This window comes from Rhinopithecus roxellana, chromosome 20 (genome assembly GCF_007565055.1).
Source record: "Rhinopithecus roxellana isolate Shanxi Qingling chromosome 20, ASM756505v1, whole genome shotgun sequence".
NCBI lineage: Eukaryota > Metazoa > Chordata > Mammalia > Primates > Cercopithecidae > Rhinopithecus > Rhinopithecus roxellana.
The window spans coordinates 8,296,537-8,311,584 of record NC_044568.1 but is presented as its reverse complement, the minus strand read 5'-3'; the positions used below and the strand labels follow the sequence as shown (position 1 = coordinate 8,311,584).

Sequence of the window (15,048 nt, the reverse complement as noted above, 5' to 3'; positions counted from 1 at the left end):
AACAACCAGGTAAGAGATCTGAGATCTGAAGCAGGAAGTGGCAGTGGGTGGTGAGCAGTGGACAGAGCGAGATTGACTTGAAGCAAGATTGCCAGGCCCAGAGACACCCCGGGTCGAGTGCTGTGCCCACCCGCTGCCCACCCGCTGGCCACCCACGGGCACTGACCTCCGCAATGGGACTTCTTCCAGCAGCTCCTCCTCCTCCTCCCTGTGGAAGCAGACGAAGCAGAAGGCCGGCACATCATCGACTCCGCAGCCCATGGGCCAGGCCGGAGGCAGCTCCAGGACAGGGCAGGGGTGGCCGGGGGTGGCCTCCGCAGCATCGTCGCCAGCCTGGGCAGGAGTCCCCGAGCCAGGGCGCTCCAGGGTCAGCAGCCCGTCAGCTTCGGGGCTCTGCACTTGCCCGCCCGCCACCTGTGCCTTCTCACTCAGGTTGCCCGTTGCCTCGGTGTGTGGAGGAGCCGGGGGCTCTGGTGGGAGCTCCTGTCTTGACCCGCGGGGGTTCCAGCCACGGGGCTGGGCCCTGGGAAGCAGTGTCCAGCCACCTGGACTCCGAGGTGGTTGGTGGGTGGACAGAGGTCCGGCAGTGCCCCCCCACTGCCCCTGTGGAACCCTAGGCCCCCCAGCTGCCCACTCTGTGGCTGTCTGTCAGAGGCAGGACTGGGAGGGCAGGCTCGCAGGTGTCCCGTGCCCCAGTCCCCCTGTCTGTCCAGCCGTCTGCTCTTTCCAGTCCAGCCAGCACGGTCGCAGAGGTGGCTTCCCTAAGAAAGTTTGTTCTCCTTGGCTGGGGTGGGTGGCATGGGTGGCCTCCAGGAGAGAGGGTTGGGACCTGCAGCTGAAAGATGGGCAAGGGCCAGGTGAGGTTGGCACAGTGCCCACGCCGTCCTCGAGAAAAGTTCTGACCCCTGGAGTCCCGGTCCCGGCTTCGACTGGCGGCTCTCCCGGCTCGCTGCTCTCCCCAGCTCCAGTGGCTTCTCTGGCAGACTGGCTGGGCTGTGGGTATTAATAGCTCTACATTCACGCTGAGAAGCCTGGAGGTTAACTCCTTCTCTGCCAGAGCTAGGGAGGCGGGCAGGGCGGGCGGGTGCGGCCAGGCGGCCTGGCGAAATGGCTTCGGGGAGCACAGGGAAGGGCGGTGCCTTGATTCTGCCCCCGCTCTGAGCCTGGCTGCTGCAGCGGGACCCTCAGTGCCACTTCCTGCCCACGAGTCTCTGTGCCGCACTGGGCTCCCAGGGCTTGGGAGTGTGTGGGTCACCTGACCCCTCCACGCGCACCTCCAGGAAGCTGGGGGGCCCTGGGAAGGGGTACTGGGGGCTCAGGGCAGCACCTCTGGAATAGACAGGGCTCAGAGCTTCAGGGAGCATCCCCAGGGCTCCCAAACTCACACAGTCACCCCTCAACTTCCTGGGTCCTCCCATGTTCCCTTAACAGTCACCTTTGCCAACCCTGGGCCCAGTTCTGGGGCTGGCTTCAGTGAGACCCAGTGACAAAGCAGCCATAGTGCCTAGTGTATTTTATTGAGGAGTATGGGAAGAGGGTGGGAGTGGGGGAATCAGAAGAGAATTTGTTTGCCTGAATTTATTTATGTATGTATTTGTTTTTTTGAGACAGGGTTTTCGCTATGCTGCCCAGGTTGGTCTCAAACTCCTGGGCTCAAGCGATCTTCCCATCTCAGCCTCCCAAGTAGCTGGGATTGCGGTGACTGTACCAGGCTTGGAAATGTTTCTTGAGCACCTGCCTGGTGCCAGGCACCGTGTTGGACATGGGCACGCAGCAGTGAAGTGAGCAGGTGCCATTCCTCTTTGGTGGGTTTGGTTGTCACTGCAGGAGGTGACAGCAGCGGAGCTGCAGCTTGCCTGCATAGTGCCATCATGTGGATTAGGAAAAGCTGCTTCCCGCCAAGCAGGTACAGCCCCAGCACCAACTCGTAGTGTGGACCCAGGCTGGGTTTCAGCCCCACTCACCTCCTCTGCAATTGACAACATGTACAACCATTCACAGTGGCTCTGGAAGCGCCCATAAACAAAGGAAAAATAAATTCAGATTGTCCAAAGTGCTAAAAAAAAAAAAAAAAAAAACAGAGACATGTGACAGGCTGATGGGGAGGTAGTTAGATGGGGTGTTCAGGGAATACCTCCCAAGGAGGGAACACGGGAGCTGAAACCCACAGGAGGAGGAGGAGAAGGAGGAGGAAGGAGGAGGAACCAGCCAGATCTGGAGGGAGAACATTCTAGGAAGAGGTGCAAAAGCCCAGAGGCAAGAACTGGCTGGCATTTGAGGAGGAGAGTGAGAGGCAGAGATCTTTAAGCCGGGCCTTGAAGAGCGAGTAGGGTTTTTCAGGGGGCTCAAGAGAGGAGGTTTTGCCAGCAGAGAGAATAGAGTGTGCGAAGGCTCAGAGGCGTGAAAGGCAGGAACGGCGCACTGCAAAGCAGCAAGAAGGCAGAGGTAATGCAGTCGGAGATGGGAGATGCAAGAGGGATTCGTTCCAGAGCTGCCCATCCAGGGCTCTGAGGGGGAAGAATGAGTGGGAGGAAGATGGAAGTGGGAACTTGGGTTAGCGAAGGGGCTGAGGAGTTTGGAGGTGGGGAAACAGAGAGGCTTGGAAGGGACCATCGATACATGTGGAACTGAATTCCACTGGCTGGAAGAATAGGTCTGGGCTTCCTTGGCCCAGAGAAGGTGGAGGCTTGGAACAGAGTGGCCATGTACAGTTGTTTAGGCTGTGCACAATGCACAAGGACACCCTGGCAGATAGGAGACAGTCGGGGGTGAGGGAGAGGAGAGGGGAGGGGAGGGGAGAGATGGATGGGGGGTAGTATCCAGCCCTACCTCTGCTCTGCCAAGACTTGCACTTTTCAACTGTGACAGCATGGGGAGTTGCCTTTTTCTTATTGGCCCACCCAAAAGGCGCTTTTTTTTATTGGTTAGTCTGAAGGGTGCCTTTAAAAAATTAGTCCCCCTAGGCCAAACGCAGTGGCTCAGGCCTGTAATCCCAGCACTTTGGGAGGCTGAGGAGGGTGGATTGCCTGAGGTCAGGAGTTAGAGATCAGCCTGGCCAATATGGTGAAACCCCATCTCTACTAAACATGGTAAAATTAGCCAGGCATGGTGGTGCACACCTGTAATCCCAGCTACTTGAGAGGCTGAGATGGGAGAATCGCTTGAACCCAGGAGACGAAGGTTGCAGTAAGCCGAGATCGCGCCACTGCACTCCGGCTTGGGAGACAGAGAGAGACCCTGTCTCAAAAAACAAAAACAAAAAAAATAGTTCCCCTAGAAGGGTGCCTTTTTCTAATTGATCTATTCAGAGGGCATGCATTCATTTTCAAATTGGTACGCTCAAAGGAGTGGCCTTTTCCAGCTGGTTTACCCAAAGGGGTGCTTTTTCCTGATTGGCACAAAGGGGTCCCATAGACTGGGCTGGGGGAGAGGGCCCAGTGGCCCAGGCTCTGCTACAGACCTGCTGTTTGACTTTGGGCATCACTGTCCCTCTCTAGAACCACAGACTGAGCAAGAGGCCAGCTGGGCTGATTGCTGCACTGTGCAGAGGTGGAGAGTGAGCGCAGAAAGGGGCAGCAACTTCGCTGAGGTCACACAGTGACACACAGCGGAGCTGCCACCCCTGACTCTTGCCTCAGTGCTCTATTCTCCCTGCTCCAGCATCGGCTTAGGTCGCTGGCTGCGCCATGGACTTCATGTTTCTTTAAGGAGAGGACAGGGAATGAGAGGGGACAAGAGACAGGGAGGGGAGGGCAGCCTAGACTACGGCTCCCTGGGGTGGGGGTCAGAAGGGGTCAGGGTGCCCCAGGCCTCTAGAAGTCCCTTCCCGCCTCCCTCCAGCCCCATGGGGTTGTCATTTGCAGATGTTAATTATTCATGATGCTGCTGCTTTGCCTGGTTTTAATGCACTTTGATGGCATTCTCTAGCTAATGGGGAAAATCAATAGGTCTTAATTCTTAGTGGCTGTGAAGCTCTGTCTGTCTCCTGTTTGGGTGGCTGGGCCTGGCTCTTTGGCTGGAGGTAGCGAGTGGAGGCTCAGACGCAGTTCACAAGAGCCTGAGACTCCACCTTTCCGTCTCCCACCTCCAACCGTCTAGGAAAGGAGGATTAGAGTCACCATGCAGTTACAAACTCTGCCCTGAACATCTTGGAGGGTCTGATCCCTTCGATCTCAGCCATTTGCCACCCTTCCCAGAGGGATGGTGGTTCCCTCTGCCTCCCCCCAGTCCCTCCTGGCCACCGAGCCAGACCTATGGGCCATACCATGGGACAGCAGGGGCCATGTCACAAACTTCTGGCGCCAGAGCCAGGCCTGTAGCCCTTGGCTCTGTTGCTTTGGGATGTGGGGAAGCTTTCCTCTCACCACTCAGGGTCAGCCCTGGGTTCAGGCCTGGCTTACAGACCTGTCTTGAGGACTTGGAGGAATCTAGCCTGGGCCCCACATTAAGAACCTTAAACATAGACTTACTTGGCTGGCCCTGTGGCTCACGCCTGTAATCCCAGCACTTCGGGAGGCCAAGGCTGGTGGATCACCTGAAGTCAGGAGTTCGAGAACAGCATGGGCTACATGGTGAAACCCTGTCTCTACCAAAAATACAAAAATTAGCAGGGTATGGTGGAGCATGCCTGTGATCTCAGCTACTTGGGAGGCTGAGGCAGGAGAATCGCTTGAACCCAGGAGGTGGAGGTTGCAGTGAGCCTAGATCACGCCGCTGCACTCCATCCTGGGTGACAAAGCGATACTTTATCTCAAAAAAAGAAAAAGAAAACAAGAAAAACAAAACGTTGACCTGTTGATCTTTGCATGCCGTCATACACTCAGGCATGACAGTTTCTCTGATGGGATTGAGAGCTGAGACATTCATGGGACGTCATTCAGGAAACCTCCCCTTCTCAGACCACACCCTCCTCCGCTACCCCGTGGCGGTCAATGTCCTGTATGAGTCCTGTAATTATCTTGTGAATGGAACAGCTATACGACCCTGTATTTGTGTGTCTGTATTAAGAGTGTTCATTACAGCCAGGTACGGTGGCTCACTCTTGTAATCCCACCACTTTGGGAGGCCGAGGCCAGTGGATCACCTAAAGTCAGGAGTTTGAGACCAGCCTGACCAACATGGTGAAACCCCGTCTCTACTAAAAATACAAAAATTAGCTGGGCGTGGTGACCGGCACCTATAATCCCAGCTACTCAGGAGGCTGAGGCACAAGAATCGCTTGAACCCGGGAGGCAGAGGTTGCAGTGAGCCAAGGTCGCGCCACTGCACTCCAGCCTGGGCGACAGAGTGAGACTCCGTCTCAAACAAACAAAACCAAAACAGAAGTGTTCATTAGGCAGATGTAAACATTTAAAATACACCGTGGTCTTCATAATGCTGTTTTTGGTATTTTTAAACATTTCCAAAACACAATGAGCCTCCAAAAAAGGAAGAGGCCTGAGATAGCTCTGCCTTGGGGAGGCCCTTCCTGCTTCCTGGTGGACCCAGGCCCTTCCTGATTGAGGCGAGGCCCACCCTTGGCTGGCTGGAAATGCTCGGGCCATTTAGAGGATCTGTCCGCTGGGGCCCTCACCTATCACCACAGCTGTCTGGAACCCAGGATCCAGGGCTCAGAGAATGGCCTTTGCTAGGCTTCATCTACTTCGTCCGCCCAGGCCCCACCTAGGCATGATCATAGCTCACTGCAGCCTTTATCTGGGCTCAAGCAATCCTTCCACCTCAACCTCTTAAGTAGCTGGGACTACAAGCGTGTGTCACCATTCCCAGCTAATTTTTTTAATTTTTAATTTTTGTAAAGATGGGGGTCTCGTTATATTACCTAGGCTAGTCTTGAAGTCCTGGCCTCAAACAATTTTCCCACCTCAGCCTCCCAAAGTGCTAGGATTACAAAGCATGAGCCAACTCGCTGGGCGCCTGGTTTCCTAGAAGAAGTCTTAGTTGAATTAAAGTTTATCAGAATGTTGCAGCCAGGGGAGGTGGCTTACGCCTGTAATTCCAGCACTAGGGAGGCGAAGGCAGGTGGATCACCTGAGGTCAGGGGTTCAAGACCAGCCCGACCAATGTGGTGAAACCCCATCTCTACTAAATACAAAAAATTACCCAGGTGTGTTGGTGCATGTTTGTAATCCCAGCTACTTGTGAGGCCGAAGCAGGAGAATCGCTTGAACCTGGGAGGTGGAGGTTGTAGTGAACTGAGATTGTGCCATTGCACTCCAGCCTGGGCAACAAGAGTGAAACTCAGTCTCAAAAAAAAAAAAAAAAGTTGCTTCTTCTTTTTGTCAAGGATGCCAATGTCTTCCCAGAAGGAGGTTGTGAATTGCATCACATGGAAAAAAGTTATATCCTGAGCCAGGTTTGGGCCAAGTTTTCTTTATCACAAGGTAGAATTTTGTTTCTCAGGTAGCAGTCCAGGGGTTGGTGGTCTTCTCGGTCTAAAATGACTTATAGGCATCATGCTCACATTTTAGTCCTCAAGAAGGAAGAAAGATGGAGTCATGCCTAAGTGACACTCCTTACTCCTACTCATTTTCTGTTAGCAAATAGTTGGTTCCTCGCTGCAAGGGAGACTGGGAAATTCAGTCTATAGTGGCATGGCCATATGCATTGTTAAAGGTGCAAAGGTGGATTACTATTGAATAGAGGGAGGGGGAGAGTAGGATACAATTAGCAGTCATAACCTAATTCATAGTGGAGATTCCAAATCCTCCTTTCTGCTTCCTGCCTCAAACTCTGTTTAGTAACCCATTTCTTGCTTTTTTTTTTTTTTCGGAGTCTTGCTCTGTCGGAGGAAATACCTGGAGCAACCAACCTATATTGGGTCAGGGGACAGGGGCTCTAAGACCTAGATTATGCAATGTGTTTGAATCTACTAAGAAGAGCCTTTCAGTTTTGCCAGGAAGGTTTGTGAATGCACTGATAAAGGTGAAATGAAAATATTAAGCAATGATTAACTCCAGGGAAAACAAAAAGTTGTACAAAAAACGAAATGCCATCATAGTATACTATGTGGCTGAGCTGTGAATGTTATCTACAAAGGTATAATAATATAAATACCAAAAATTATTTTAACCAAAAAGGTTATGTCACCATATTTAACCAAAAAGGTTATGTAACCATATTGGGAGGATGAAGATAGAATGCATGTGTGTGGAAGAGGAGGGATAGGATATTAGAGAACTACATTTTCATTTTCTATAGTAGGAAGTAAGATCAAAATCAGAAAAATCAAGAAATAGCTGTGTTTGCAGATTCTTTAGAATCTTGTTATTCAAAGAATAATCCATGGACCAGTAGCATCAGCATCACCTGGGAGCTTATTAGAAATGCACAGTCTTGGAAACTGCCCCAGACCTGCTGAATCAGAATCTGTATTTTAACAAGATCCCTGGGTGATTTTCATGTTGCTTAGAGTTTGAATGACCTTGACTTCCAAAACAACAGCAAACAGTAGGATCACCTAAAAGAGTTGAATGCATCGCCTAATTTAGAAAGAGAAGAGTTGGAGTGCAGAGCAGCAGGATAAGGGGCTGCTAATTTTTGAGATACATCCTGTAGCTTTGAGTTTTAAACTGTGTGGAAGATTTATGTTGCTGAAAAAAAGTAAATCATGTGAATGAATTCAAATCCCAATGCTGGTTGGGTGTGATGGCTCATGCCTGTAATCCCAGCACTTTGGGAGGCCAAGGTGGGAGGATCACTTGAGGTCAGGAGTTCGAGATGAGCCTGGCCAACATGGTGAAACCCCGTTTCTACTAAAAATACAAACAATTAGCCAGGCATGGTAGTGGGCACCTGTAATCCCAGCTACTCAGAAGGCTGAGGCAGGAGAATCCCTTGAACCCAGGAGGTGGAGGTTGCAGGGAGCCAAGGTCATGCTACTGCACTCGAACCTGGGTGACACAGCGAGATTCCATTAAAAAAAAAAAACAATCTCAGTGCTACAAAAAGGAATATAAAGACTTCCTCCTACTAGAGGCCCCCAGACTGTCCTTTGCCTTGTCAACAGTTTCTAGAGCATCCTTCCAGAACATTTCTCTGCACATCCAGCCTTTGTGTGTGTGACTATCCTGTTTATCATTTATTTTTATTTTATTTTTTGAGATGGGGTCTCACTCTGTCACCCAGGCTGGAGTGCACTGGTGCAATCATAGCTCACTGCAGCCTCAACCTCCCAGGTTCAAGCGATCCTCCCACCTCAGCCTCCAAGTAATTTTTACATTTTTTGTAGAGACAAGATCTCACTGTGTTGCCCGGGCTGGTCTCGAACCTGTGGGCTCAAGTGGTCCTCCCACCTTGGCCTCCCAAAGTACTGAGATTACAGGCGTGAGCCACCGCTGCTGGCCCTGTTTATTATCATTATCATTACTATTATTATTTCACACACGAGAGCACATGCAATGCACTGTTGGGCATCGTGCTATTTTCACTTAACAAGAGCTTGAAGATTGTTCCATATATGTGCATATAGATCTGCTTAATTCATTTACAGATTGCTTTTATAGGTTATTACAGGATGTGTGGCATTGTAATTTGTTTAACTACTCCCCTATTGATGGGAAATCAGGTTGTTTACAGCTTTCTTCTATTACACACAGTGCTACAATAAGCATTTTCTAACCACAATGTAGAGTAGGGTTAAGGGGACAGAATGTCTGGGATTGGAAACCTAGGGGTGCTGTGAAAGCCGGTATTTTTCCTCTATGAACCTCAGTTTCTATAGCTGTGAAATGAGAATGAAAATGACATTTACAGTGCCTACTATGTGCACTTATATTCTAGACACAGGGGATTTGGGAATGAACAAAACCAATGTAAGTCCCTGCCTTTGTGGAGTTATATTCTTGTGGCAGGAGATAGATAATAAATAAGATAAATTAATAAAAATAGGCCAGGTGCAGTGGCTCACGCCACTAATCCCAGCCCTTTGGGAGGCCGAGGCGGGAGGATCACTTGAGGTTGGGAGTTTGAGACCAGCCTGGCCAACGTGGTGAAACCCCGTCTCTACTAATACAAAAAATTAGCCGGGTGTGGTAGCATGCATCTGTAATCACAGCTACTCAGGAGGCTGAGCCAGGAGAATCGCTTGAACCCGGGAACCAGAGGTTGCAGTGAACTGAGATTGCGCCATTGCACTCTAGCCTGGGCGACAGAGTGAGATTCCATCAAAAAAAAAAAAAGAAAAAGAAAAAGAAATTAATAAAAAAGGATGATGATAATAAGTGATGAAGACAGTGGAGCAAGAAGAGGATGGAGTGAGAGGTCTGCAATGTTAGGTAGGTGGCTGCAGATGGCCTTACTGATAAAGTGACACTTGAGTGGCATGGACTTGGAGGGGCTGAGTAGAGAGCTCTGCCAATACTTGTGGGAAGAGCATTCCAGGGAAAGGAACACGGATGGGAAACACATTACCTCCCATAGAGCTGCAGGCAATGAAAAGGGCTCTCTATTAGTCAGAGTTCTCTAAAGGGACAGAACTAATAGGATAGATGAATATTTGAAGGGGAGTTTATTAGGAGAATTGACTCACATGATAACAAGTGAGGTCCCATAACAGGCTATCTGCAAGCTGTCTGCAAACTTGGCCGGGAAGCCAGTCCAAGTTCCAAAACCTCAAAATTAGGGAAATTGACAGTGCAGCCTTCATTATGTGGCTGAAGGCCCGAGAGCCCCTGGCAAATTACTGGTGTAAGTTCAAGAGTCCAAAAGCTGAAGAACTTGGAATCTGATGTTCGAGGGCAGAAGGCATCCAGCACGGGAGAAAGATGGAGGCCAGAAGATTCAGCCAGCCTAGTACTTCCACATTCTGCTGCCTGCTTTTTTTCTAGCTACACTTGCAGCTGATTAGATGGTGCCCACTCAGACGGAGAGTGGGTCTGTCTCTCCCAGTCCACTGACTCAAATGTTAATCTCCTTTGGCAACACCCTCACAGATACATCCAGGATCAATACTTTGCATCCTTCAATCCAATCAAGTTGACATTCAATATTAACCATCACAAGTTCCCTGTACTTTCTACCTCCTGGGCCTTAGTCTGTCCTTGGGGATCCACACACAATAAGTAGAATCCCTCCCCTGCGTGCTGCACCTGTTCCTTCAAATGCCAGCAAGAGAGCTGCCCCTGTCACGTGGCCCTGTGTTGAGATGGAGCTGCCCAAAGAACTGTGGTGGCTCCCTGGTGGCCTCAGATGTCCAGCCCAGTGGGGTCAGTCCCTTGCCATAGGGGGACTCTGTCCCCTTGTCTGGATCCTTCTTCTGGACAGTTGTGTGGTGGGGAGGAGGAACCAGGAGAGAGTGGGGGCTGGGAGTGCCATCTTAGGGTGAGCACACTTGGCTCACAGAGAAGGTCGGCAGCATGGACAAGCTGTGTGCAGACCTCAGCAAGGTGGGATATGTGAGAACAGCCCTCCTAGGCAGTTGTCAGCTCTCCTTCTATTTATTTATTTATCTATTTATTTATTTATTTATTTATGATGGAGTCTTGCTCTGTCGCCAGGCTGGAGTGCCGTGGCGCCGTCTCAGCTCACTGCAACCTCTGCCTCCTGAGTTCAAGTGATTCTCCTGCCTCAGCCTCCTGAGTAGCTGGGATTACAGGCACACGCCACCACGCCTGGCTAATTTTTGTATCTTTAGTAGAGGTGGGGTTTCACCATGTTGGCCTGGATGGTCTCGATCTCCTGACCTCATGATCTGCCTGCCTTGGCCTCCCAAAGTGCTGGGATTACAGGCATGAGCCACCGCGCTAGGCCTCCTTTTTTATTTTTTTATTTTTCATTTTATTTTACTTTTTTAAATAGAGATGGAGTCCCCCTATATTGCTCAGGCTGGTCTTGAACTCCAGGCTCAAGAGAGCTTCCTGCCTCAGCCTCCCAGAGCGCTGAGATTAAAGGCATGAGCCCCCATGCTTGGCTTCAACTCTCATTTCAGAGAGGAAGATCCATTTCAGAATTCCTCTGCAGACATCTTTAGGACGGCAATCTGGTTGGAAAAGGAAGAGAAGTGCTGGAGAGTTTGTTTCAAGGCAGCATTGGAAGACAGACATGCTGTTTAACTCAGAGTATGTTTATTTTATTATATTATTATTATTATTTTCTTGAGATGGAGTCTTGCTCTGTCGCCCAGGCTGGAGTGCAGTGGTGCGATCTCAGCTCACTACAACTTCCGCCTCCCGGGTTCAAGTGATTCTCCTATCTCAGCCTCTCCAGTAACTGGGATTACAGGCACCCGCCACCACGCCTAGCTAATTTTTGTATTTTTAGTAGAGACGGGGTTTCACCACGTTGGCCAGGCTGGTCTCGAACTCCTGACCTCAGGTGATCCGCCCGCCTTGGCCTCCCAAAGTGCTGGGATTACAGGCATGAGCCACTGCGCCTGGCTTAGAGTATGTTTATTTGAGAGGACTTGGTGAGGGGAGAGAAGAACAAGTGGCGGGAGGGCTAAAGTACTGGGTGGGAGGGCCACCCAGTAGCATCACCATTGCTCCAGGGTCACGGGAACAGGAAGGACTCTGGTGTCCTCACTCCCCCAGCCTCGCACTCCACCTCCAGCAGGGAGTCTAGCAGAGAGCAGCTAAGGTGGTTTGCACAGTTGCGGCCTCAGCATTGCAAAGGTGACTATGAAAGGGATAGATTTGAACTTAACACCCGACACAGGGGCGGTTCAGGTCATGAGGCAGGGCCGGGTGTGGCACTAACGCCTGTAATTCCAGCACTTTCGGGGGCCAAGACGAGAGGACCAACTGAGCCCAGGAGTTTGAGACCAGCCTGGGTAACATGGTAAAGTCTGGACTCTAAAAAAATAAAAAACTTAGCCGCACATGGTGGCACATACCTGTAGTCCCAGCTACTCCAGAGGCTGAGGCCAGAGGATCACCTGAGCCCAAGAGTTTCAGGCTGCAGTGAGCTTCCAGTACCAGTGCACTCCAACCTGGACGATAGAGCAAGACCCTGTCTCTAAAACAAAACAAAAACAAAGCGAATTAGTGAGGGAAAGACAGGCTACTCGATGGTCTTTGGAGAAACATAAAGCTGTATTCACAGTTACTAGATACCTTACTCTTTAAACCCTAGGAAACAACAGATGGATCAGAGATTTCAAAGTTAAAAATAAAGCTATAAGAGAATTAGAATAAAATGTAAATGATTAAAAAAAAATTTCGATGCGAAAGGCTTTTCCAGGTGAGAAACCAAGTTCAGAAATCATAAATTTGACTAGAAAAGGTCAGGTGCTGTGGCTCACGCCTGTAATCCCAGCATTTTGGGAGGCCGAGGCGGGCAGATCACTGGAGGTCAGGAGTTTGAGACCAGCTTGGCCAACATGGGGAAACCCCCTCTCTACTAAAATATAAAAATTAGCCGGGTGTGGTGGCAGGCACCTGTAATCCCAGCTACTCGGGAGACTGAGGCAGGAGAATCATTTGAACCTGGGAGGGAGACATGGTAGTGGGCTGAGATCACACCGTTGCACTCCAGCCTGGGCAACAGACACTCCATTTCAAAAAAAAAAAAAAAAAAATTTTCGACTTAAAAAAAATGGAAAATTGTCTATGCAGCAAAAACTACCATCTACAAAATAAACACCAATAGCAAATGATTTTAAAAGTGCGTAATGCAAAGGACAGATAAGGGGTAATATCCATAAATCAAAATTAGTTCTCACAAATCAGAAAGAAAAGCACTGTGAATTCAATAGGAAAAAGAACAGGCTGGGCTCACGTTTTCACGTCATTAGTCTCAGCACTTTGAGAGGCTGAGGTGGGAGGATTGCTTGAGCCCAGGAGTTCAAGATCAACCTGGCAACATAGTGAGACTCCATCTCTACAAAAAATACAAAAAAATTAGCTGGGCATGGTGATGGTTGTCCATAGTTCCAGCTACTTCAGAGGCTGAGGTGGGAGGATCACCTGAGCCCAAGAGTTTGAGGCTACAGTGAGCTGTGATCGTGCCACTGCACTCCAGCCTGTTTCAAAAAACAAAAACAAACACAAAAATGAAAACAAACTTCACGTCTATAATCCCAGCACTTTGGGAGGCCAAAGTGGGTGGATTACCTGAGGTCAGGTGTTTGAGACCAGCCTAACCAATATGGTGAAACCCCGTCTCTACAAAAATACAAAAAAACTAGCTGGGCATGGTGGCAGGCACCTGTAGTCCCAGCAGCTCGGGAGGCTGAGACAGGAGAATTGCTTGAATCTGGGAGCCAGAGGCTGCAGTTACGTGGCAGCCGAGATCCTGCCACTGCACTCTGGCCTGGGCAACAGAGTAGGACTGTATCTAAAAAAAAAAAAAAAAAAAAGAAAAAAGAAAAGAAAACAAACAAATGAAAAAACAAGAAAAGAAAAAAGAAAAAAAGGAAAAAGCAAAGAATGTAAACTGGTAAATAGAAATAAAGAAATATAAACAGCCAGTAAGTATGTGGGGAACGATACTCATCTTCTCTTATTACTGAAGGGTCTTTGCATTTTCTGTACCTTTGCCTGTGACCCTCCTTTCCCCAGGTAGCAACTGTAGCTTGCCTTCAATTCCTTCAGTTCTGTGTCACTCAAAAATCTAAGGGCTATTTTGACCGGGAGCGGTGGTTCACAAAAATCACAACTTGTGTGTGTGTGTTTTGTTGTTTTGTTTTGTTTTGTTTTGTTTTTGAGATGGAGTCTCACTCTGTTGCCCAGGCTGGAGTGCAGTGGTGTGATCTTGACTCACTGCAACCTCTGCCTCCTGAGTTCAAGTGACTCTCCTTCCTCAACCTCTGGAGTAGCTGGGATTACAGGTGCCTGCTACCAAGCCTGGCTAATTTTCTTGTATTTTTAGTAGAGATGGGGTTTCACCATGCTGGTCAGGCTGGTCACGAACTCCTGACCTCAAGTAATTGACCTGCCTCGGCCTCCCAAAGTGCTGGGACTACAGGCGTGAGCCACCCTGCCCGGCGGACTTCTAGGCTTCCTGCTTGTGGATCTAGATTGATGGTTTTGGTAGTCACTGAAATAGGGACACCAAAAGAGGATTGGGTACGGAGGACCCTGAAGGCAAGCTTGTCCTCCTGATGAGCCCCAGGGGCCTTGAAAACATCTACGCGAGGTTGTGGAGCAGGAAGTTGGATGTATGGAATTTACTGCAAGGTGAGGTTTGGGTTGTGTATAATTGCGGGACTCATTGGTGTAGAGATGGTAACTAAGGCCGGGCACAGTGACTCACACCTATAATCCCAACACTTTGGGAGGCCAAGGCTGGAGGATTGCTTGAGGCCAGGAGTTCGAGACCAGCCTGGGCAACATGGTGAAACCCCATCTCTATTGAAACAAACCAGAAACAAAGTCAAAGTGGGTGGGATCAATGAGGGTCAGTGTGGGGTGAGACAAAAAGAGGACCTAGGACTCGCCTCCAGGAACCCCAATATCTAACTGCCATGTAGGAGGATAAGCCTGCAAAGGGGGTGGAGGAAGGGAGGCCAGCATCATTGCAGAAGTCACAGGATTCAGCTTTGCATGAAGGAAGGAGAGTCAACGATCCTGAACACTCTTTCAGAGGCCAAGATAGATAAAGACTTAAAAACAAAAGTCCACTGGATTTAACTTTGATGTCAGAAAAAATGCTAATCCAGGGTTTCTTTACTTTGTCACTGTTGACATTTGAGCTGGATGATTCTGGGTCGTAGGGTGCTGTCCTGTGTGTTAGCAGCCTTCCTGGCCTTTACTCACCAGTAGCACCCAGTCTCTAGGTTTTTTTTTTTTTTTTTTTTTTACAGAGTCTCGCTTTGTCACCCAGGCTGGAGTGCAGTGCAGTTCAGTGGTACAGTCTTGGCTCACTGCAACCTCCACCTCCCGGGTTCAAGTGATTCTCCTGACTCAGCCTCCTGAGTAGCTGGGATTACAGGCACATGCCACCATATTCAGTTAATTTTTGTGTTTTTAGTAGAGACAGGTTTTCTCCATGTTGGTCAGGCTGGTCTCGAACTCCTGACCTTAGGTGATCCATCCTCCTTGGCCTCCTGAAGTGCTGGGATTACAGGAACGAGTCACTGTGCCCAGCCTCTCCTTGCTTTTTTCACTTAAAGGT

General features: G+C 49.6%; 1 protein-coding gene and 1 pseudogene across 2 annotated transcripts in view; one reads left to right on the top strand and one right to left on the bottom strand.

Annotated features, from left to right (window-relative positions):
- The window catches only part of SBK1 (SH3 domain binding kinase 1), a 66,751-nt gene extending 65,634 nt beyond the window's left edge, over positions 1 to 1,117 (bottom strand). For both annotated transcript variants that reach the window (XM_030925347.1, XM_030925348.1), the window contains exon 1: positions 167 to 1,117. In XM_030925347.1, coding sequence (XP_030781207.1) covers positions 167 to 261 — 95 coding nt within the window. In that variant the 5' untranslated portion in view covers positions 262 to 1,117. The remainder of the gene's footprint in view (positions 1 to 166) is intronic.
- A 9,235-nt stretch (positions 1,118 to 10,352) lies between these two features.
- Positions 10,353 to 15,048, top strand: part of LOC104682137 — a 13,397-nt pseudogene continuing 8,701 nt past the window's right edge.